Below are 20,581 nucleotides of genomic sequence, written 5' to 3'. Positions count from 1 at the left end.
TCAGAACTATTGGGAGGCCCAAGCGGGTGGATCACCTGAAGTCAGGAGTTTGAGACCAGCCTGACCAACATGATGAAACCCCATCTCTACTAAAAATATAAAACCTAGCCAGGTGCAGTGCCATGTGCCTGTAGTCCCAGCTACTTGAGAGATTGAGGCAGGAGACTCACTTGAACTCGGGAGGCGGAGGTTGCAGTGAGCTGAGATGGTACCACTGCACTCCAGCCTGGGTGACAGAGTGAGACTGTCTCAAAACAGCAACAACAACAAAATGACAAAATCTTTCATGGACTGTAAATCGCACCCTGTGATCATATATCTCTTTACTATCATAGAAGATATGCTTGTTAGTTTTTATCAGAGATTCCCTACTTAATACCAATGTCAGACATAGTTTAATTGCTTTCATCCACGTGGGGACAGCTAATGTATTTCTATACATTCTGGGCTATCAACAACTCTATCATATACTTTTTAGATTTTGATTTTAATAGTTTTACAAACATTAAAGGCTTCTCTTGGTACCCTTTCTGATGTATGTGTAAATTTTTTTAAAAATGCCCTGGCACTAAGCACATAGGGGAACATGGCTCCAGGCTGGGGCTGGACACACGTGCCTGTCATCCTGATGACCCAAGGTATGTGCTGTATTCACATCCACTTGCTCCCTGTGAAACCCAGCTTCTAACACACTTTTAGGAAATCTTCCCTGCTCCTTCCCCTCTCTGCTCTAGTAAGATTCCCCCCATGTGCTCAGTTTCATACAGTATGAGTCTGCCTGTTGGGATACGTTACTTTGAAAACCCACACCCGTAACTGTGATAGATATGGCCTCTCTCACCAAAAAGAACGCCAGCATCCCCCAGGGCAAGCCACACACCAAGAAGTGGTGAAATGTCATTGCAGCCACTGTGGCTCCTCCAGAGTATGGCCAGGATGGGGCATTTAGGAAACAGGAGGCTGGTTGTTCCTTCAGAGAGTGGCAAACGGGATGTAATTAGCAAATAAAATCCTAGGCTCTGGGACACAACCCAATTCAAGATTACTGTGAGGCCAAATAGATCCTAAAATGAAAAATTCCAGACATCCAGAGCTGACTCGGACTCTCATCACAGACCCACAGTCTTCCACACGCTGCCTTACACAGTTCCTGGTGGTCGGGTGATTGGTCTGGGGAAAAATTCAACCCTGCATGTAGGGAACAGGGGCCTATGCCATGGCCTCAGCCTGCCCCCACTGCGTGCTGCCACAGCTGCGGGAGGCCTGGGCAGCTGGCGAAGCCTCTGCACTCAGAATCGCAGAGACTAGTGCCAGACACAGGGGCTCTGGCCCAGGAGGCAAGGCTCACAATTTGGAGCCTGAGAACAAACACTTTTAGGTCCATAATTTTCCAACAGAGCCATGCTGATTCAAGGACAAGGCAGTCTGCCCGTCTGGATGACTGCAGGGAGTGACGCACACACACAGTCAGGAGGACATGAGTGTGTGCCTGTGTGGGCTTCACCCAGCACAGTGTTAGGAAGGCCTTCTATTTTCAGTGCTTTTATGCCCATTTCCTCAGTTATCTCCACAACATCATATCAGAAAAGCAGACACTAAGACATCAAGAGGGCAGGGAGGGAATGAATGCGTAGATCACACCTGTGACCCATGAGGCCACTGCAGGCTGTGTCCCCAGCTCAGACCACCTCTCTGGCTGCTCCTTCCTGGTCCCCTTTGCTGTGTCCTCCTTCTCTACCTCCACAACAAACACTGGGGTTCCCAGGTGTGTTCCTCGGTCCTCCCTCTCTATGTTTCCCTAAGACCAAGGGGCTGGGTGCTATCCTCCACTCTGATGGCTTTAAATTCCATTTGTGTCCATGCTGTCCAACATGGCAGCCACACATGATGTGGCTATTTAAATTAACATGAAAATTGAAATTAAAAATTCAGTCTTCAGTCACATCTGCCACATTTCAAGTGCTCAAAAGCAGGTGTGGTTGGTGGTTGCCCTGTGGGCAGTACAGATACAGAACATTCCCATCATCTCAGGAACCTGCATTAGACAGCATGGATCTCTTCATGGACGACCCCCAGATCTGTGTTTCGAGCTCTGCTCTCCCATCCGGCTCCGGATTTGCTGTGCACTCGCCTGCCTGCCATCGCCACCTGCATATTTCACAGCACCTCAGACTTCACATGATTTACACACAACCTTTCCCCCAGAATGTTTAATAATCCTGTCCAGCCTGCTTCACAAACAAAGCACCCCACAGAAAAGTAATTTAAAGATTTTAATACATTCCGTGATGGTTAATTGTATGTGTCAACTTGGATAGGCATGGTACCCAGATACTTGGCCAAATATTATTCTAGATGTTTCTGTGAAGGTTTTTTTTTTTCCTGTTTTTTTTTTTTTTTTTCTTTTTTTTGAGACAGGGTCTCCGTCACCCAGGCTGGAGAGCAGTGGTACAATCATGGCTTGCTACAGCCTCAAACTCCCAGAGTCAAGTGATTCTCCCACCTCAGCCTCCTGAGTAGCTGGGACCTCAGATGTGTGCCACCAAGCCCAGCTAATTAAAAAAAATTTTTTTTTGTAGAAATGGGGGTCTCCCTATGTTGCCTAGGCTGGTCTTAAACTCCTGGGCTCAAGTGGTCCTCCTGTCTCGGCCTCCCAAAGTGCTGGGATTACAAATATGAGCCCCCACACATGGCCCGAGTTTAACATTTAAAGCAGGAGACTTTGGGCAAAGTAAATGACCCCACTTAGTGTGGGTGGGCCTCATCTAATCAGGTGAAGGCCTTAATAGCAAAGGCTAACCTCACCCAAGAAGAGGGAATTCCACCAGCAAATGGCCTTCGCATTGGGACTGTAGTATCAGCTCTTCCCTGAGTCTCCAGCCTGCTGGCTTACCCTGCAGATGCTGGACTTGCTAGCTTCTATAATCTCAAACTAGTTCCTTAGAATAAATCTCTCTCCCCAGCCCCCACCTCTTTCTCTCTCTCTCTACACACACACGAACATGCACACTCTCTCTCTCTCTCTTTTTTGGTTCTGCTTTTTTAGAGAATTCTAACACCTTAAAAATTAAATTACTTTGCTCAGTTACTGTCATTGCTATGACCCTCCTTTGTACTTTATTTAAATCCTGATGTGGGATAATCGAAACAGAGCTTTTAAGCATATCTATGCCCTCCCCATCTCAGACAATGGCCCTTTCAAACTAGACACCAGGGCGTCATCTTTGACTCCTTCCTCTCCTCCTCCCCTACAACCAAACTGTCACTAAGTCCAGTTGATTCTGTCTGAGACATATTTCGAATCCTTCTATGTCTTTCCGTCTGCATTGCTACCACCCTCGTGGTTAGTGGGTGAGGCCAAACCAGAGCTGTGGGGAAGCTCTGCGGCCTCTCCTGCCCCAGACTCCCCAGATCAGCCCAGCTACAGGGGTCTGCCCCCTCGACTTCCCTGGATCAGCACAGCCTCTCTGGCCCCACCAACTGCATCCAGCCAACCAGCCTTCTTCCACGGCCTGGACAACACCAAGGTGTTCCCTAGCTGCAGCTGCTCCATAGCCCTGGCTCTGCATTGCTGCCTCCTCTACCTTCCAATGCCAGTTTCTTTTTCCTTTTTTTCTTTCTTTTTTTTTTTTTTTTTTTTTTGAGAAGGAGTCTTGCTCTGTTGCCCAGGCTGAAGTACAGCGGCGTGATCTTGGCTCACTGCAACCTCCGCCTCCCAGGTTCAAGCAATTCTCCTGCCTCAGCCTCCCAAGTAGCTGGGATTACAGGTGCACACCACCACACCCAGCTAATTTTTGTATTTTTAGTAGAGATAGGGTTTCACCATGTTGGGCAGGCTGGTCTTGAACTCCTGAACTCAGGTGATCTGCCCGCTTCGGCCTCCCAAAGTACTGGGATTACAGGCGGGAGCCACTATGCCCAGCCCCAACGCCAGTTTTGACATCACCGCTGCAGTCTCCCTGGTCTAAATGTGATCCCCGTCACTCAGTCTCACAGCACTGAGTTTCTCTCTGGGCTCTTGCACCACTTATCCTTGTTAATTTATAATTTTACTTGTTCTAAGTCTACTTGCTTGCTTATTGTCTGTCTAGCTCATGAGGGCATAGAACATCTCTACTGTTGATTGTTTTCTTATGATAGTGCCCAATGCTTGACAAGAAATACTTGAGTGACCAACAGCAGGACCCAGCACAGTATTTTCCAAAGTATGCTCTGTGGGACATTTTGTAAGAGGTTCTAGGTCAGGGGTTGGCAAACTGCTGTCCCAAATCTGGCTCATAGCCTGTTTTTGTAAATAAAGTTTTGTTGGGACACAGCCATGCACATTCATTTACAAAGTGATCAATGGCCTCTTTAGCCCAATGGTAGAGTTGAATAGCTGTGACGGGACCACCTGACCCACTGAGTCTATTACGTGGCCCTTAACAGGGAAAATTTGCCAACCCTTGTTATGTGATTGTAGTAAAATAAACAAATATAAGTAAAGAGGTTAAGTGGATCTGATCTATGTTGGGTTAAACAGTCACATAGATTTCTTAATGTAGGACTTCTTGAAGTCTTTAATGTGTTAATAGGCACCATGCTCTCTGAAAATGTGATGCAATATACAGTGTCCCAGACTTATTTGAACAGGGAATTCTTTTTGTTGGTGCTTGCTGGTTCTTTGGAACAGGCTTTGAAAAATGCTGGCCAAGGTCTTGAAACCATGAAGGTGAGATTCCTGAGAAGGGAAACTGAGGAAGATTTGCTGAGGATGGGATTCCACGGTGCAAACATTCAGGAATTATCTGTACCTGGTATCAATATCCCAACCTCTACTTCAGGCCTGTAAGCCCCTCCCACAGTGGGGTTTATCAATTAGGAATCCTCCTGCATTTCCTAGAGGATAACCAAGGTGACAGGGCCATGACTTACTTTCTCCTGACTATTCAGCTCCTGGTAGGGGATGTGGGCAGGCAGGTAGGTGTGAAGCAGAGCACAGAAAGCCAGGCCATCGCTCCAGCTGCTGCTGAAATTGGTGATGTCAATGTTCTGCAGGAGAGAAAAGTAGTAATAAACAAATACTATTGCAAACTGTGCAGTATCACAGATGAGGGAGATTGTGATAAGATGGGAATCTACACAAAATCAATGTGCAAAAATCACAAGCATTCCTATACACCAATAACAGACAAACACAGAGCCAAATCATGAGTGAACTCCCATTCACAATTGCTACAAAGAGAATAAAATACCTAGGAAACCAATTTACAAGGGATGTGAAGGACCTCTTCAAGGAGAACTACAAACCACTGCTCAACGAAATAAAAGAGGACACAAACAAATGGAAGAACATTCCATGTTCATGGATAGGAAGAATCAATATCGTGAAAATGGCCATACTACCCAAGGTAATTTACAGATTCAATGCCATCCCCATCAAGCTACCAGTGACTTTCTTCACAGAATTTGTAAAAAACTACTTTAAAGTTCATATGGAACCAAAAACCAGCCTGCATTGCCAAGACAATCCTAAGCAAAAAGCACAAAGCTGGAGGCATCACGCTGCCTGACTTCAAACTATACTCCAAGGCTACAGCAACCAAAACAGCATGGTACTGGTACCAAAACAGAGATATAGACTAATGGAACAGAACAGAGCCCTCAGAAATAATACCACACATCTACAACCATCTGATCTTTGACAAACCTGACAAAAACAAGAAATGGGGAAAGGATTCCCTACTTAATAAATGGTGCTGGGAAAACTGGCTAGCCATATGCAGAAAGATGAAACTGGATCTCTTCCTTACACCTTAGACAAAAATTAATTCAAGATGGATTAAAGACTTAAATGTTAGACCTAAAACCATAAAAAACCTAGAAGAAAACCTAGGCAATACCATCCAGGACATAGGCATGGGCAAGGACTTCATGTCTAAAACACCAAAAGCAATGGCAACAAAAGTCAAAATAGACAAATGGGATCTAACTAAACTAGAGTTTCTGCACAGCAAAAGAAACTACCATCAGAGTGAACAGGCAACCTACAAAATGGGAGAAAAATTTTACAATCTACCCATCTGACAAAGGGCTAATATCCAGAATCTACAAAGAACTTAAACAAATTTACAAGAAAAAATCAAACAACCCCATGAAAAAGTGGGCAAAGGATATGAACAGATACTTCTCAAAAGAAGACATTTATGCAGTCAACAGACACATGAAACAATACTCGTCATCACTGGCCATCAGAGAAATGCAAATCAAAACCTCAATGAGATACCATCTCACAGCAGTTAGAATGGTGATCATTAAAAAGTCAGGAAATAAAAGGTGCTGGAGAGGACGTGGAGAAATCGGAACACTTTTACACTGTTGGTGGGACTGTAAATTAGTTCAACCATTGTGGAAGACAGTGTGGTGATTCCTCAAGGATCTAGAACTAGAAATACCATTTGACCCAGCCATTCCATTACTGGGCATATATCAAAAAGATTATAAATCATGCTGCTATAAAGACACATGCACACATATGTTTATTGTGGCACTAATCACAATAGCAAAGACTTGGAACTAACCCAAATGTCCATCAATGACAGACCAGATTAAGAAAATGTGGCACATATACACCATGGAATACTATACAGCCATAAAAAAGGATGAGTTCATGTCCTTTGCAGGGACATGGATGAAGCTGGAAACCATCATACTGAGCAAACTATCGCAAGGACAGAAAACCAAACACCACACGTTCTCACTCATAGGTGGGAATTGAACAATGAGAACACTTGGACACAGGGTAGGGAACACCACACACCGGGGCCTGTCATGGGGTGGGGGGAAGGGGGAGGGATAGCATTAGGAGATATACCTAATGTAAATGACGAGTTAACGGGTGCAGGACACCAACATGGCACATGTATACATATGTAACAAACCTGCACGTTGTGCACACGTACCCTAGAACTTAAAAGTATAATAATAATAAAAGATGGGAATCTACCTTTGGATTTTTCAGTCAGGCAACATAAGAATAAACTTCCCAAATTTGCTCAGAGTATATCTCGTTTTGGTACCAGGAATGGCCTGGTGTTGCCCAAATCCATTCACAGAATAGCACTGAGGAAAAGCCTTCAGTGCTCTAAACAGTAGAGGATTTCTGTCCATCCCTCAGGAGAGTCATTAAAGGCTCAAAGATATCTTATTCTCAAATTAACCCACCGATTAGTTTTGTACATGCCAGCATTTCCCAGACTTATTTGGTCAAGGAGGAATCACTACCACCACCACCATCATCAGTACCTTCATAACCATTACCATCATCCCCACCACCATCATCACTACCTTCATAACCATTACCATCATCCCCACCACCGTCATCACTACCTTCATAACCATTACCATCATCCCCACCACCGTCATCACTACCTTCATAACCATTACCATCATCCCCACCACCGTCATCACTACCTTCATAACCATTACCATCATCCCCACCACCGTCATCACTACCTTCATAACCATTACCATCATCCCCACCACCATCATCACTACCTTCATAACCATTACCATCATCCCCACCACCGTCACATCACTACCTTCACTACCACCATCACCATCTCTGTATAACCCCAATTCACAACAAGCAGACCAAGATGAGAAGGTCTTAAAGACCTACAAGGCTGTCTCTGGATTGCTCTTCCTACCACACTCTTCTCCCCACAATGTAGGAGGCTTCTCAGGGGGAAAAGAAAACCCGTCCTGCTCAGCAGCCCCGTCAGCACACCAAACAAGCAGGGTGCATGAGGCTGCATGAGGAGAAAGAAGCTCCTCCTTCGGGATAGGTACAGCCCCCAGCAGCTGCTTGGTACACAGTGATAAGGAAACTAAAATCCAACTCTAGCTGGGCATGGTGGCTCACGCCTCTATTCCCAACACTTTGGAAGGCCGAGGCAAGTGGATCACCTGAGGTCAAGAGTTTGAGACCAGCTTAGCCAACATGGTTAAACCCTGTCTCTACTAAAAATACAAAAATGAGCCAGGTGTGGTGGCAGACACCTGTAATCCCAGCTACTTGGGAGGCTGAGGCAGGCAAATGCCTTGAACCTGGGAGGCAGAGGTTGCAGTGAGCTGAGATTGCACCACTACACTCCAGCCTAGGTGACATTCTGTCTCAAAAAAACAAAAACAAAAAAAACCTCAATTCTAAGTCCCTGCCCATCAAGATGGTGGCTTCTGAAGACTCCCGTACAGGTCCCTTAGGCCAGCTGGGGACTCCAGTGCATGCCCACCTCTTACATCCTCAGTCCTGTCAGCCACCTGCTCACCCCAACAAGGTTTTCTTCCCTGGATCCACGAAGTTTGTCCCAAATGAAGCATCAGGTTCCCAAGCCTGCTAAAGCTGGGAGCTCAGGTTGTTTAAGCAGGGGCCTTGCAAGAGATTGCAGAAGCGGGGCATAGCTTGGGCTTGGCTGAGTTTTAGGTCTGTGTTGGGTTTTGGGACAAGAAGAATTGGGCAAGTCTAGGGTTCCTTCCTGCACTTTCCCCACAGCCACTGAGGAGCTCTTCCTCTTCTTGCCCTGTCCTGGGAAATGTGAAGCCAGCAAAGTTGGAAAGCTGTGGTGGGTGCTGGCTCCCTCCCACAGGGTGGACACTGACCACTGTTCCCTCCCTCTGCCCAGATGGCCAAATGCAACCCTACAAGTTAACTCTCTGACTGCCCTGGGAAGGTCATTTAGGATGTTTCTATCACAATCAATTTGTAACTGAAAAGGAGAGGCAGGGTGGAGAGGAATAATGCATGACATTAAGATGGAATAAGAGAAGGAGGTTTGATGGAACTCTCCTCAAAGTGTGTGTGAAGAGGTTCTGGAGAACATGCATAGGGTGGAGATGTGTACTAAAATATGGTACCATGTTTCCTGTGAAGTTTCCTTAGGGTTCTGGAAGCAAATAATCTTAGGCAAAAAAAAAAAAGCCTATAATCTCATTTAGCTTTTTATCTAGATTTTTTGAGGGTTATTTCAAGCTAGCCTGACCCTTAGCAGTAAGGTTGGTCAAATATCTCATTTGAAACTGAGGTCAAAAGAGATGGTGTCACATGTCACATGGAGGGTTTACCTGAATGACATAGATACAAAGAATCTGTCCCTGTCTTCCCAGTAAACCTCTTCTCAGTTCCAGTCAGCATCCAGGATGACCCTGGTGGGCCCCAGAATGTCCCCCAAAAGCACTGGCTTTCAGGAAGACAGTGTTCTGGAGTCTGCTTTGCAGTTACGTTTCCCCAGCGAGGAGTATCTGGCTGAAAGCAACACACAACCATAATAACGTCTCTTCATCTTGGCTTTCACGACTCAAGCACAACCAACTTTCAGCAGTCGCTAAGCACATCAGCATTACGTAAAAGCCTGAGAATGCCTTTTGTTGGGAGGGCCCCATCTTGTAAATTCTGGGGCCACTGGGAAGCTGATCCTGTGGACTTTTGGCTTCAAAGTCTCTTTGGGTTCAACAGCTACCTGATGAAACCTGGACACTGCTTTAGAAATGGGGAATGCGTTCATTTTACACTTTCTGAAGAGGTTTGTAGGTTACGGAGGCTGAGGTGAGTGGATCACCTGAGGTCAGGAGTTCGAGACCAGCCTGGCCAATGTAGTGAAACCTCAACTCTACTAAAAATACAAAATTAGCTGGGCATGGGGGCAGGCGCCTGTAATCCCAGCTACTCAGGAGGCTGAGGCAGGAGAATTGCTTGAACCTGGGAAGTGGAGATTGCAGTCAGCTGAGATCGCACCACTGCACTCCAGGTGGGGTGACACAGAGAGACTCCGTCTCAAAAAAAAAAAAAGAAAAAAAGAAAAAACAACAGGCAGTAGTGGGGCGGTGGGTTGCCCCATCCAGTTCACTGAAATCATTCAAACCAGATGTTATGGACATCAAACCCTGGGAAGGTGAAAACAAGGAGGGCCTCAGAGGGTCTGGTTTCTGTTTTCCTCTGGGGAAAGGCAGAGAGCACTGTGGCCCTTGCCAGTCCTGAGCTCCCCCTTCCTTCCTCTGCCACGCATAGGCTGGCTGAGACCCTATCTCCAAACCCATCTCTTGCAGTGCCGACCTGGAGGAAGGAAAGCCAGGCTTTATATCCAGAAACCCGTTTTGACGTTTACATTATGCTGATCTCAAGGCATCTGTGTACACAAGGCAAGCGCTTGCCCTGCCTGGAAGTGTTCTTTCCCAAGAGCAATGCTGACGGATACAAGATCGTTTCCAAGAGAAAGGCCACATTTTAAATAGAAAACCAAATGTTCAATGAGCAAGACCAAAGTCCTTTGAGTCCCTTGGCTGGGTGCGGTAGCTCACGCTGTAACCCCAGCACTTTGGGAGGCCAAGGCAGGCGGATCACTTGAGCTCAGGAGTTTGAGACCAGACTGGCTAACATGGTGAAATCCCATCTCTACTAAAAATACAAAAATTAGCTGGGTGTGGTGGCACATGCCTGTAGTCCCAGCTACCTGGGAGGCTGAAGCAGGAAGATCGTTTGAGCCCAGGATGTGGAGCTTGCAGTGAGCCAAGATCATGCCACTGCACTCCCGCCTGCATGACAGAGCAAAACCGTCTTTAAAAAAAAAAAAAAAAAATGGTGGGCTGGGAAGGGCAGTGGCATTTGCTGAGTGCCTGTGATAAGCCTGTCACTGTGCATTTTCTCATTTACAGCCATGCACGGTGACTAGTGTTATACCCATTTTACAGATAAGAAAGCCAGAACAAAAAGAAATATTTCTAGTGCCAGAGTCAGGGCCAGAACGCCAGCTCCATTTGCCTCTGAAGCACATGTCCCGTTTGCAGTGGACACTGCCAACAGAGAAGGGTGAGGAGAGGAGAGGACACCAGGCAGGGTGGCTGAGGCATGGATGTCAGCACTGTTGGCAGCACTGAAAGCAGACCCTGCTGAAAGAGGCCCTGCAGCTTGCTCAATTCACGTCTTCGACAAGAGTGAAAGGAAAGGCTGAGGGTGGGAGAGGGCAGATTCTACAGGAGTTGAGTGGTGAAACTTTGGTTCCTTCTTGTCAATTAAAGAAACTAGAACCCCATTTTCTGAGGCCAGGCCAGGCCCACCAGGAAGAGACTCTGGGGTGGATGGCATTGCTCTCTGCACTGGTGAATGCTACCGCCCCAAGTAACTTGTGCATCCAAACGGGCCAGGTTCTCCTTCTCACCCTTCCTCCCTCCCTTCCCAGATTCACTTTAACACTTGCTAAATCCTTCTTTTCCAAAAACATGAGAACATTATATACACACTTACATCTTCTATCATTTCTGATACAAAACAGTGTTTTTCTTCATCTGCAAAATCTTCAGAAGCATTTGAGAGGTCAGATGGATCCGGAAGCTCAATGCCACCATCTCCCACAACCAAGAAGGCGCCCATATGCTAGTTCATTGAACACTGTCAGGAATAGTTTTTGGGCTCAGAGTGGTGGCCCAGAACTTTGGGAGGCCAAGGTGGGCAGATCACTTGAGGTTAGGAGTTCGAGACCAGCCTGGCCAACATGGTGAAACCTCATGTCTACCAAAAAAATAAAAAAATTAGCCAGGCAAGGTGGTGTGTGCCTGTAATCCCAGCTATTCAGGAGGCTGAAGGGGAAGAATTGCTTGAACTCAGGAGGCAGAGGTTGCAGTGAACAGAGATCATGCCACTACACTCCAGCCAGGGCAACAGAGTGAGACCCTGTCTCAAAACAAAATAAATATAAAATACATAAAAATAAACATCAGGCAAGTGTGGTGGTGCATATCTGTAGTTGCAGCTACTTGGGAAGTTGAGGTGGGAGAATCACTGGAGCCCAGGAATTCAAGGTGGCAGTGAGCCATGATCACACCAGCCTGGGTGACAGAGTGAGACTCTCTTAAAAAAAAGAAAAAAAAAAAGTTATTTTTTTGTTTTCCTTGTGTAGGGGCCCTGCCAGTCTTTTCTGTATCATTCCCATGTTGGTATGTATGTTGCCAAAGTGACCACTAGTTCTTCATCTGTAACTATAAATAGGTCATAAGTTGAGATTAAAGTCTGGCAAGATCAAAGCCATGGTTGAAAAACCAAACAAAATGACTGAAACCCACAGGAGAGCTCTGAGAGTCCAGTGCCTCAGGACAGACTGCACTGGTGGTACTCTGGGGGCTCAGCCGTATTTGAATGCAGACCCTGGCACTGCAGCAGTGAGACCACACAGAAACAACACAGGAAAAAGGAGAACGTGTAACACCTTAAAAAAGAATTATTATAAAAAGTCCAAATCTAGTCAGGTAGACAAGCCCAAGCCAATGGTCAGGAAACACTCTTCTTCCTTCTTTTTATTGCTGACGTTGGCAGAGGTAGAGGCCACCCAACTATGGTTTGTGACATAACACTCGCTCCAAGAACGTTATACTCCTAAATAAAGACGTTCCCTTTCATCTCAGAGTGGAACAACCCCAACCGAGTCCCCTAGCTGCCATCTGAAATTATCTCTAATTCTAGCTGAGCATCAGGAGTGCCAGCAACTCCCAGTCCAGTGCAGCTGGGGGACAATTCAAAGCCGTGTGCCCTGTCATCCACAATGGCTGAACTAATTTACATTCCCACCAACAGTATAAAAGTGTTCCCTTTTTGGCCAGGCACAGTAGCTCACACCTGTAATCCCAGCACTTTTTGGGAGGCCTACGCAGATGGGTCACTTGAGACCAGGAGTTTGAGACCAGCCTGGCCAACATGGTGAAACCCCGTCTCTACTAAAAATACAAAAAATTAGCCAGGCATGGTGGTGTGCACCTATAGTCCCAGCTACTTGGGAGGCTGAGGCAGGAGAATCACTTGAACCCGGGAGGCAGAGGTTGCAGTGAGCTGAGATCGCGCCCCTGCACTCTAGCCTGGACATCAGAGCAAGACTCCATCTGATATGGTCTGGCTGTGTCCCCACCCAAATCTCAACTTGAATTTCCCAGAATTCCCAAGTGTTGTGGGAGGGACCCAGGGGGAGGTAACTGAATCATGGGGGCCAGTCTTTCCCATGCTATTCTCGTGATAGTGAGTAAGTCTCACAAAATTTCGTGAGTTTATCAGGGGTTTCCACTTTTGTTTCTGTCCTCTTTTTCTCTTACCGCCACCGCCATGTAAGAAGTGCCTTTCGGCCGGGCATGGTGGCTCATGCCCGTAATCCCAGCACTTTGGGAGGTTGAGGTGGGTGGATCACGAGGTCAGGAGTTCAAGACCAGCCTGGCCAAGATGGTGAAACCCCGTCTCTACTAAAAATACAAAAATTAGCCACGCACTGTGGCAGGTGCCTATAATCCCAGCTACTCAGGAGGCTGAGGCAGGAGAATCACTTGAATCCGGGGGGGGGGCGTGGCAGAGGCTGCAGTGAGAGACGAGATTGCACCACTGCACTCCAGCCTGGGCAACAGAGTGAGACCCCGTCTTGGGGGGGGGGGGTGGAGGAAGTGCCTTTCACCTCCTGCCATGATTCTGAGGCCTCCCCAGCAATGTGAAACTGTAAGTCCAACTAATCCTCTTTTTCTTTCCAGTCTCAGGTATGTCTCAGGTATCAACAGCATGAAAATGGACTAATACATCATCTCAAAAAAGAAAAAAAAGTGTTCATTTTTCTCTGCAACCTCGCCAGCATCTGTTGTTTCTTGACTTTTTAATAATTGCCATTCTGACTGGTGTGAGATGGTATCTCACTGTGGTTTTGATTTGCATTTCTCTGATGGCCAGTGATGATGAGCATTTCTTCATGTGTTTTTTGGCTGCATAAATGTCTTCTTTTGAGAAGTGTCTGTTCATGTCCTTTGCCCACTTTTTGATGGGGTTGTTTGCTTTTTTCTTGTAAATTTGTTTGAGTTCATTGTAGATTCTGGATATTGGCCCTTTGTCAGATGAGTAGGTTGCAAAAATCTTCTCCCATTCTGTAGGTTGCCTGTTCACTCTGATGGTAGTTTCTTTTGCTGTGCAGAAGCTCTTTAGTTTAATTAGATCCCATTTGTCAATTTTGGCTTTCGTTGCCATTGCTTTTGGTGTTTTAGACATGAAGTCCTTGCCCACACCTATGTCCTGAATGGTATTGCCTAGGTTTTCTTGTAGGATTTTAATGGTTTTAGGTCTAACATTTAAGTCTTTAATCCATCTTGAATTAAAGGGGAACATCACACTCCGGGGACTGTTGTGGGGTTGGGGGAGGGGGGAGGGACAGCATTTGGAGATATACCTAATGGTAAATGACGAGTTAATGGGTGCAGGAAATCAACATGGCACATGGATACATATGTAACAAACATGCACATTGTGCACATGTACCCTAAAACCTAAAGTATAATAATAAAAAAAAAAGATCTGAGTAAGATACTTACAAATAATATGCATTTTGTTATATTCTCAGAAGAGATGCCAATGCCTCTTGTCCAAACCTAGATGTAGATATACCTTTGCTTTTTTTTTGAGATTGTTTATTTAAACACTTACAAGCATTATAATGGAATTGAAATAAATCTCAAGTATATTTGACTAAACCAGTGCTTATTAATCTATCATGCATCACTCAGGATCATATTGGTATATGCCACTTCTTTCATAATGTACTTATGACTTTGCATGGGATTTTAACAAACATTTGAATACATGCCATTCATATGAAGAATTTTAAAGAAAACAGTTAAATTAGATATTTGAAAGTCTAGCTCAAAATACTGTTTTTCAGCTGAAAAATGAGAGAAATAATTTTAGACATTGCTATACCGTTAACATTTTGGAATAAAATGACAAATTGATTCATAAAAAAACAAACAAACAAACAAACAATAATAATAATTGCCATTCTGGCTGGTGTGAGATGGTATCTCACTGTGGTTTTGCTTTGCATTTCTCTAATCATCAGTGATGTTGACACTTTTTTCATATATTTGTTGGCTACATAAATGTCTTCTTTTGAGAAGTGTCTGTTCATGTCCTTTGCCCACTTTTTAATGGGGATGTTGTTTTTTTCTTCTAAATTTAAGTTCCTAGTAGTCCACAAAGATCTAGAAGAAGAAAAACCATTTGACCCAGCAATCCTATTAGTGGGTATATACCCAAATGAATATAAATCCTTCTATTATAAAGATACATGCACACGTTATGTCCACTGCAGCACCATTCACAATAGCAAAGTCAAGGAATCAACCCAGATGCCCATCAGTGATAGACTGAATAAGGAAAATGTGGTACATATACACCATACTATGCAGCCATAAGAAAACAAGATCATGTCCTTTGCAGGGACATGGATGGAGCTGGAAGCCCCTTTCCTCAGCAAACTAGTGCAGAAACAGAAAACCAAACAAAGTATGTTCTCATTTATAAGTGGAAGGTGAACAAATAAGAACACATGGACACGTGGAGGGAAAAAACATACACTGAGGCCTGTTGGGGGTGGGGGAGGGAGAGCATCAGGAAGAATCGCTAATGTATGTTGAGCTTAATACCTAGGTGATGGGTTGATCTATGTAGCAAACCACCATGGCACACCTATGTAACAAACCTGCACATCCTGCACATGTACCCTGAAACTTTAAAATAAAAGTTGATTTAAAAAAAGAACTAAAATAATTAAATTTCTCAGAAATAAAACAACAAAAAAAGCTGTGTGTACTTAGGCCTTACTCAGACATCAGGCCGAGCAGCAACCTGCAGAGCCCTGTGCATCTCAGCGGCTGCTCCGCTGCTGTTCTTACAACAAAAGTGGCTTCCTTTCCAGTCACTGGGGTGTGCTTTCACGAGCTCTAAGGTGTATTTTCAGGAACGAGGGGGTCAATATCAGTGTGGCACAACTGATGTCATTCACACTTTCCACATGGATGGAAGATGACTTGAAGAAAAGAGATGTATTGAGTTATGCCTTATCAGAGCTCTCAGTTCATTCAAAGCCATGTCATTTAAATTACTGTTCCCTTGCAGACCACGTACAGAGGCTATGAGCTATGCAGTGTGTTGCACCCTCATCAGCAGAGCCCAGCGGAGGCAGGGGAGGCTGAGGACGGCAGCCGATGGCCTAATAGAGTGGAAGGGGTTCAGTCCTCCAGGAGCCAGGACTTCCTTGGGGCTAGCAGTTTCCAGGAGCTCCTGCAGCCTGGACCCTGGGGGCCAGTTCGTGGGGGTTGGAGGGAAGAGGCAGCCAGCAGTGATGGGATCATGCCATCATTCACCAGTCTCTTGGGGGCTGGTTTCCCGGACTAGAAAAGCATCTAGCCCCGGCAGCCAGGAGCTAGGCAGGGTCTGTGGGTCCCAGGTAGGTGGGTTAAGATCCAGTCCCACTGCAGTGACCAGAGAGGTCAAGGAAGCCATGGCAGCAAGGTACTCATGTGGGCAGGGCCAATATACTGGGCACCAGGCAGAAAAACAGCAGTTTGTGGGACATGGGTGGCTGGGCAAGTCCTAGGCACCCCAGGGAGCAAGCTGAGAACTGACTCCAGGACCTACCCCTGGATGGAGGTGAAAAGTCTCATTTTTGGCGAGGGGATGACTAGAGGTGGCATAGGCCTTCAAGTAGAGAGAAGTGAAATCTGGCTGAGCTGCTGGGCAACAGTCCTCAATGCTCACAGAAGCAGCCTAAACTAAGAAGAAACACAGACCACCCCAGGGATGTTAGTATGGTAAGGTCTCTTCCCAAGGACCACTCATCTGAGACTCAGGGGTTCACCAAAAGAACAATGAGAAGAAAATGAAAAGCAGCCAAGCAGGCATTCTGTAGGCTGTATCTTCATGTATTTTCCTTGATATTCGTCCCTGAATAAAATGGACTAGGATCATTGTTATCCTTGAGTGGAAGCTGGTAACCAGGGGAATATGAAGAGGATTCTGGGGGGCTGAATGCTGTGCCTTCTAGACCTGGGTCACTTCGTGAACATCCCCCATGCACATGTGTATGTTATACCTCAATTAAAAAGGAGGTCATGTGCGATGGCTCACAAATCCCAGCACTTTGGAAGGCCGAGGCAGGAGTTGCTTGAGCCCAAGAGTTCAAGACTAACCCGGGCAACATGGCAGGACCCTGTCTCTACAAAACATATAAAAATTAGCCAGGCATGATAGTGCACGCCTATAATCCCAGCTACTGGGAAGGCTGAGGCATGAGAATCACTTGAGCCTGGGGAGGTTGGGGCTGCAGTGAGCCATGATCAAATCACTTCACTCCAGCCTGGGTGGTAGAGCGAGATCCTATCAAAAAAAAAAAAAGGAAGGAAGAAAGGGAGGGAGGGAGGGAGGGAAGGGGAGAGAGAAGGAGGGAGGGCAGGGAGGGAGGGAGGAAACAAGGAGGGAAGGACCCTGATTATCTTAAGGGGCTAGAGCGTGGTGTCCACTCTGAACACTAACATTTGGAATTTATGTACAAGATTTTTGGGGAGGAAAAAGTGGAGCAAAAACAGAAAGAAACTTGCTGATTATTTTTACCCAGGGAAATGCTAGTTACTAATTGCAAATTAACTTTTCCTAGGATATAAATACTTTAGCAATATTTCTGAGTGGAACATGGAACTTTCTGATGAAAGTCTTAGATGTTTAATAAAAGAGTAACAGTCCAACCATCTCCAAAACTGGTTATAGGTCTCTAGGAGGGTTTAGAAAAAAAAAAGTAAGATACTGAATTTTGTCCACCTCAATGAAGCAAAAGTCATTTGAGAAAAATGAAGACATTGAATTACACACGGGAAGGTAAAATTCTAATTTTAGTGCATATCCAAGAATATCTTCCCAGAGTGTTGAGGTTGTACTAAAGTTCCAGACGGGCGAATGTAGAGACAGCACTCGTGAATAACGCAGCAGGACAGGGCAAAGCAAAACCGCACAGCCTGCGCATTTGCTTCTAGAAGATGCTTTCACTTGCCTTGGTTGCCTGGTTACTTGCCTTGCCTTGGTTATTAACATTTGGTAAAAACATCAGTCACTGGGGGGACAAGCTGCAGGGTACACACTGAATTGTGTACTGTGCTAAATCCAACTGAGGACACAGCTAGATTCCGTGGCTGCATTCCCAGTACTTCTTTACCTTCACCAAGGACCTCTAGGTGCCTCCATGAGGTGTCTATGAATGAACAGACTCTGTGAACACTAACTGCAAAAGTCAAAAAGAAAAAAGCAAAGCTTCTTGGGAAAAAGGCAGGAGACTGATTAGAAAATGCTGTACGTTCATTCTTGCAGGAACCATCTGTCTCAGGCTCATGGTAATCTAAACAGTCTCACTCCCTGAATCTCTCTGGGGTTTTCCCAATCGGTCTTTATTATCGCAGCTGTGGAATCAGATTGTTTTTTTACTTTTGGGAAAGTGTAACAGTTTACAGATCACAGAGGACAAAAGCAGCTCATTCCTCACTGGAGCTCAGCATGTGCAATAAAAGCCCAGGGAGGATCACACTTACTTTGAAGGTCTGGTGAGAGAGGATACAAAGCAAATCCACACATAAGATTTCATGTGAAATCTCAGCAAATGCAGCCTGTGCTCCTTCCCCGCTGTGCATTCAGTGTTCGGTCCTTGCCTGGAACAAGTGTACACACACATCCAGTTTTAGTACCTCTGTTCTGATCTCAGACTAGCTGGTAAACCTCGAGTGGCCTTGTCCTGCACACGGACAGCACAACCCTTGGCCATGACTTGTGGAGACCTGCACATAGACTCCTGGGCCCCCTATCTTCATAGCATCCTCCTTTCTGATGCCCCATTCCATAAAATGTGCGGCTTTGGCTGCCCTCTCTGATCACCACCTCCTCAGCCAGTGGGGCTGCTGTGCTCTGCTCAGAGGCCAGCTCCCTGCATTGGGAGGTGGATATTGTTCCCAGGCAGAGAGCTGGTGAGCTGGCCATCACTGCAGGAGTTTCCCTTCTCACAGGGATTAGTCCCGCATTGCTTGTTTCCTAGAGATGAGTTCCAGATGGCTAAGCTTAAAAACCAAAATTATAACATTATAAAAAGAAAAATATAGAAAAACAGGCTTATAATCCTGGGGAAAGAAAGCCATCTAAGGCACAAAATGCAAAAAGTATAAAGGAAAGAATTGAGAAATCTGACTTAAAAAAAGTTTCTGTATGACAAAATTAAAAACAATATATGTACAGCAAATGACTAATACTCAAAATATATTCCTGTAAGCAATAAAAAAGAGGACAGACATGGTAGCTCATGCCTATAATCCTAGCACTTTGAGAGGTTGAGGCAAGTGGATCGCTTGAGGCCAGGAGTTTGAGAACAGCCTGGGAAACATGGCGAAACCTCATCTCTACCAAAAAAATACAAAAATTAGCCAAATGTGGTGGCATGCACCTACAGTCCCAGCTACTTGGGAGGCTGAGGTGGGAGGACTGCTTGAGCTCAGGAGGCAGAGGTTGAGGTGAGCCAAGATCGCGCCACTGCACTCCAGCCAGGGTGACAGAGCAAGACTCTGTCTCAAAAGAAAGACAACCCAAGTAAAAATTGGCAGAGAAATGAACTTGTAACATACTGAAGAGGAAATACAAATAGTCTGAAATGTATGAAAAGATGTTCAGTATCACCAGAAAATAAAAACGGTAAAATATCATTTTCACTCATCAAACTGGCAAAAATTAAAGACTATTAATTCATAAGGTTAATGAAGATGTTATTGTAATCCACTGTTTCGGGGTGGTTTGCTCTACAGCTACAGACAATCAGAACACCTGAAGTGACTCCTTTTATATTTGCTGCAAAGGGCGAGTCACATCTCTGGCAGCGGAAAGCTACCTTTTGTCCCTCAAGCAAATAACTCTGGGATTCCTTCGAATGCCTTTCCATTTCTGCTCCTGTTCATATTATTGCTTTAATCATTTTTGTTTATTTGTTTTTCTGAGATAGGGTCTGGCTCTGCTGTCCAGGTTGGAGTGCAATAGTGTGATCAGGGCTCACTGTAGCCTCAATCTCCTGTGCTCAAGTGATCCTCCCACCTCAGCCTCCCGAGTAGCTGGGACTACAGGTGGAAGCCACCATGCCTGGCTAATTTTTTTTTCATCTTTTCTTAGAGATGGGGTCTCACTATGTTGTCCAGGCTGGTCTTGAACTCCCGAGGTCAAGCAATCCTTCTGCCTCAGCCTCTGAAAGTGCTGAAATTACAGGCATAAGCCACTGCACACATCCAGCCAATTATTTATTTTTCTACTTTAGATTTTATATGGCTCATTATCTCCCAAATCAAATCTGACAACTTCTACTTATTTTTCAAGATTTAAAAAAATGCAGACCTCCTCAACCCGTTCAATTCAATGTCATTACTACTCTGAAACATGAGCTGCAGGGGCCATGCTCATGGCTGTTTCCACTGTGTCTTTGCTTCTGCAACGCTACGGTGGGCAAAATGACGTGTGAAGGGGGTCTCCTCTGCCGTGGCTTCATAGCACCTTTCCAGTCAGGCAGGGCAACCCACTTTCATCAGCACTCTTTCTCTAAACTTTTTTGGCTCTTCTTACTCGCTTATTCTTCCAGGTGAATTTTTAATTATTTTGTTAAGTTCAAGAATAAAGAAAGTCTGTTGAGATTTTAATCGGAATTGCATTAAATTTAGAGACTAATTTGGAGTAATTCGCTTTTTAAAT

The 20,581-nt window shown here is 45.3% G+C and overlaps 1 protein-coding gene and 1 non-coding gene across 9 annotated transcripts in view; both read right to left on the bottom strand.

The window, feature by feature from the left end:
* Positions 1 to 20,581, bottom strand: part of SPECC1 (sperm antigen with calponin homology and coiled-coil domains 1) — a 295,377-nt gene that overhangs the window by 17,027 nt on the left and 257,769 nt on the right. For all 8 annotated transcript variants that reach the window (XM_030828445.1, XM_030828444.1, XM_030828446.1 and 5 more), the window contains one exon: positions 4,915 to 5,031. In XM_030828445.1, coding sequence (XP_030684305.1) covers positions 4,915 to 5,031 — 117 coding nt within the window. The remainder of the gene's footprint in view (positions 1 to 4,914; positions 5,032 to 20,581) is intronic.
* On the bottom strand, positions 11,886 to 11,992 carry LOC115838433. The gene has a single exon (XR_004033460.1). It is a non-coding gene; the product is annotated as a U6 spliceosomal RNA (small nuclear RNA).

This window comes from Nomascus leucogenys, chromosome 14 (genome assembly GCF_006542625.1).
Source record: "Nomascus leucogenys isolate Asia chromosome 14, Asia_NLE_v1, whole genome shotgun sequence".
Classification (NCBI taxonomy): domain Eukaryota; kingdom Metazoa; phylum Chordata; class Mammalia; order Primates; family Hylobatidae; genus Nomascus; species Nomascus leucogenys.
This window is presented reverse-complemented; position numbering and strand designations above follow the sequence as displayed.